Below are 4,465 nucleotides of genomic sequence, written 5' to 3'. Positions count from 1 at the left end.
CATGCCACATAGAAATAACCATAGCCTTATGTGCCGAAAACCCCCCTAATTCTCCCCCAACTCTAGTCATGCAAGCAAAACACCCATGTCCGGGTGCTGGTACAAGAAGCTTTGCTTCAATCATCCACCTTTACGCTAACAAGAAAATATAAGCTCTACACACAAATACTTGAGAGTTTGGAATCTTTTGCAAGTACACACTTTATATAGTTAAGACATGGGCTCCCCACATTTATGGTTGTTACTTAAAGAGTAGATGGTCGAGAGTTTGCAATCATTTTTAACCTATTCTGTCGAGAGGTTTCAACCTTTTACTTATCTATTTTGTACCTTAAACGCGACAATATTTTATGTTTAGTGACATAGGGAATAGATGTCTTAATCGGTATTACATAAAACCCAGACAGATAAGTTTACAATTTAACAAATTCATCCACACTCCTCTCTGCACACATGATCAATAGTAAATACTCTGCCTTTATTTCAAATTTAAATCCAATCAGCAAAAGGTATCCCATGTGCCCTCCTAGATAGGGACATCACAATTCTTGGCTCTCACTGAATAAACATAGATGCTTCAAAGCTTATATAAAGGCTCTTTGTCATTTGCATCATGAAGGCCAATAATGTAGTGAACAAGTGGTCTCCTTCATCCATGTCTCTTCTCCTCCAACAAGGACGTGAAGGAACCCATGTTTTTTTCTTAACAAATTCAATCCCCCACATGGCTCTTGTGTTAATGACAGAGAGACTGTTACTTAAGTTCAAATGTAACTCTAGATGCGAAAACTCCTAGTGATAGAACAAATACAAAGACAATCTCCATTTGTTTTACACGCATACAGCTTTTATTTACTGTGACAAAAATATATACATGCTCAATCTAAAAAGAATGTCATAGTCATGAAACAAACATCTCCTATTGCTGACAATAATACAACAATAGATTCTCTTCAAGGATCTTCAACACCATAATCAACAGATCCATCAGAACCAAACTATGCTTTGTATTTGTACTTGCACAAGCTCCTACTCCAGCCTTTCCCATGTTTATGCCACATAGAATAGCAAATCGCTATTATCATACACAATAGATATGGCCGGGCACATTGAAACATTCACATTTGAGCCTATAATATTATACCCTTGCAAAGGGTAACACCAAGCTTAGTCCGCATTTGGTGCGATGAATGTATGTATATGAATGGAGTCCAAAAAGAATGTAAGTCTGCACACAAAAAGAATATGCCCGAGTGGTAAATGATTGTGTAAATCATGTTGCAATCACCATGCCTTGCAAACAAGAATCCACTGTGATATCGAGAACTTTATTATTTAAACTACCGAGACTGCAGCATTGCCGTCGAGGTACCTGAAAACATGGTTAAGGAATGCATTACAACCACAATCTGCAATTTCTCAATCAGTTATTCTTCTTGAAAGCAAACGAATTTCTAGAGCTTTTTACCAGATACCAATGCCAATCCAATGGCTTATTTGACACTCGGATTTTGTGCACCTCATCAGGGGGGAAAATCTGAGACCAGCAAAATTCTTGTTTCTTTACATCATCAATAGCATAGTGCCGGTTATATGTACTAACTGTCAAACCACTTCTTTCATCAACATGAATGTCCTCCAAGAAGAAAAGGAATGGTTGGTCGCAAACGGAAGGTGAGGGCCTTGTATTGATGTCAAATTCAGCTTCCAAATCTAGCTCATTCCAAGCTCGAAAGGTTCGTTCAGCTCTTTGCAATTCCCGGGGTGAAATGATCCTCGGGTAGACTTGCACACTATAACCCAACGAAATGGAGAAGGAAAGCTTATGGTTGGGCTGATAACATATCGACTGTTGCAAGAAGCTGCTGGGTTCTGTTTGCATCGCCTTGACAAGGAGCCTCAAGCTATCAAGGGTTCCAAGGAAAGGGAAAATAGGCTCATAAACTTCAACATGATGAATTGAGACAAAGGGTGCAACTGGATGAGCCACTAGTAGCCCAAGAGGGTTTCCTCGGATATCAAACTATGTACAAAACCCAGGAAAAGAAACTACTTCAAACTACATATCGAACCCGAAAGAAAATACATTAAGAAAACGCCTAAAGGTTGTGTTATGTAGAGAGACAAGGTAAAGAGAACATACCTGGTGGAATCCAGGTTCTTTTGTGATGGGCACGCCAAGCTCAGTGATACAAGCATGAAGCCTATCATCACTCCCAAAGAGGTAGGAATACCTTTGTATGCAATCATCATACATACCCACAAGGACCTCGGCTAATGGGTAGCTAATGGCAATGCCAGCCCCTCCATAGGCCATGTTGTAGCTGAAGATGAAATTCTCAAAGTGGCTTTCTGAGTAGCCTCCGATGTAATACATCTCATTGGCATCATATTTACTCAACACCCGGAGTAAATTCTCCGTAGAGAAGATGGTATCATCATCAGCGAGCACAAACCAATGCACATCGGGAAGGCCAAGGCGGAATGTCTCAACGAGGATCCTTGCGATTCTAATACCTGAAGGGCTACCCACAGGGTGGGTATACTTGAAAGATGACGAATCTTCCGATACCATTAATACAGGTAGCTGTTCAGGGGGATCTACTGAAATAATGGGTTCGTCTAGCCATACAAAACCCCGCATTCGGCGAGGTTTCCACCATAGTTTGACAAACTCCTTGCGCTGTTGCCAGAGGGATGCATGTCCACCGCCGATGCAGAAAACTATGTTGTGGAGACTGAGATCTGATGTGTTACGGTTTGGTTTCACCCGCCTGGCATGCCGAAAGAAAAATCCTGGGAATGAATCAGAATCAGAATCAGAATCTAGTGATTCAGAATCTCGGGAGAAATCTGAAGATCGCCATGGGAACGAAGATGTGAGCACATCTGCGATGGCTCTATCTTCACCATTGATTCCTTCTTTGCAAGAGCTATGGTGTGAAGATAGAATGAAATGGAAATATGCAAAGACAGAGGTGAGAAGTAATGCTGCAAGGAGCAGAGATGTGGCCAGGGATGGCCTTGAGTGGTGTGTTGTTACTGGAAGCGGTGATCCTACCCCTCTCATCATCACATCTGAGGGTATGCTTAATCCACCTTGGACGAGGACGGTCCAACAGTTTGTGTTCCCACGCTAGTCTGTATGTAGCTTCCACCAGGAAGGTGTGGATATGGTGGAATCTGCACCCAGAAAGGTCGATCTGTGCACAATATATTACAGCCGCCGAACAGAAGACCTTCGATTTCTTATTCAACTTGTTGAAGAGGGGCAGGGAGAAAGAGAACAGAGACAGCAGGAGAAGAAGAAAGATGGGAGTTTTTCCATGACTTCTAGATCTAATGTGTGAAGAAGACAGGGACAGCTGGATGGAGTTAATTTCTCTGCCTAGAGATCGATCGATGCCTTCAAATAAGCTCTGAGATCTGTTTGAGTCATGAGTAATACAATCACACACAAGGAAGAAGAAGAAGAAGAAGAAGAAGAAGAAGAAGAAGACAGGGAGGGAGGTGAGATGAGGCTATGGCGAATAAGCTTCTGCTTCTTTCACCTTCCTTCGTCTTTCCCAAAATCAAAAAGCCATGAGAGAGAGAGAGAGAGAGAGAGAAAATCAATGGAAATAGTAGATATGCATACATAAATATATATGTATATGTAATTCATCCATACATATAAATATATGTATATGTATATATATATATATGTATGTGTGTATGTAAGCCTAAAAAACAGGGGTTTGGGAATCTTTCATAACAGACAGAGAGACAGAGGTCTTCTCTCTCCTCTTGCTTTCTGCTTTTCTGCTGATTTCTTGCTTTCCAAGGAAGAAAGGAAGGAAGGCAATCATAAGCCAATCAAGCAGACAGTGAGTCAATGATCATCTTCTTCCCTCCCCTGCACTACTCACTCATCTATATATATGTATGTGTATGTATGTATGTATAATGTATGTAATGTATGTATGTATGTATGTATGTATGGATGGATGTAATGTATGTAATGTATGTATGTATGGATGGATGTATGTATGTATGTAATGTATGTAATGTATGCCAAAAATTACACCAACACTTCCCCTAGGTGTACCTTGTCATCAAGGTTTCTCTTGAGATTTCTTGTTCTCGGAATGTGTCGGGTTTTCACTAAACCGAGCGCATCAATGTAGCTTCTATTTTGTGTGGATATGATGGATTTAATAGATGCCCGTCTTGGATTCTCGGGGTTGAATGTACCTTTTGTGATCAGGGTTTGTGTGGAGATTTCTTGTTCTCAGAGAGTGTCAAGGTTCGCTACATCGAGCACATCTTCCAATGGATGTTTTGTGTGGATATGGCAAATTTAGTAGATGCTAGTGTGCAACGAAGGGGTTGTGAACACATGACCGTCTCAAATCTTTCAGATAACCTTGTTGACTAAGCTACTTTTTTTTTTTTTAAGACCCTCTTTGAGCTTGGTGATTGACAT

At 40.8% G+C, this 4,465-nt stretch overlaps 1 protein-coding gene across 1 annotated transcript; it reads right to left on the bottom strand.

The window, feature by feature from the left end:
- Positions 1-900: 900 nt before the first annotated feature.
- On the bottom strand, positions 901-3,227 carry LOC147856364 (uncharacterized). Its single transcript, XM_087329513.1, has 3 exons — positions 2,144-3,227; positions 1,469-2,023; positions 901-1,372 (listed from the first exon to the last, which is right to left on the bottom strand). The coding sequence occupies exons 1-3, from the start codon at positions 3,071-3,073 to the stop codon at positions 1,274-1,276; spliced, it is 1,584 nt and encodes a 527-aa protein (XP_087185639.1). The 5' UTR covers positions 3,074-3,227; the 3' UTR covers positions 901-1,273.
- Between the last annotated feature and the right edge of the window lie 1,238 nt (positions 3,228-4,465).

The sequence above is a fragment of the Azolla caroliniana genome, unplaced genomic scaffold (genome assembly GCF_043228905.1).
Source record: "Azolla caroliniana isolate FFs.n. ecotype wild unplaced genomic scaffold, voAzoCaro1.0.p SCAF_13, whole genome shotgun sequence".
Taxonomy (NCBI): domain Eukaryota; kingdom Viridiplantae; phylum Streptophyta; class Polypodiopsida; order Salviniales; family Salviniaceae; genus Azolla; species Azolla caroliniana.
Note: the sequence above shows the minus strand (reverse complement) of the source record. Positions and strands in the feature narration are given on the sequence as shown.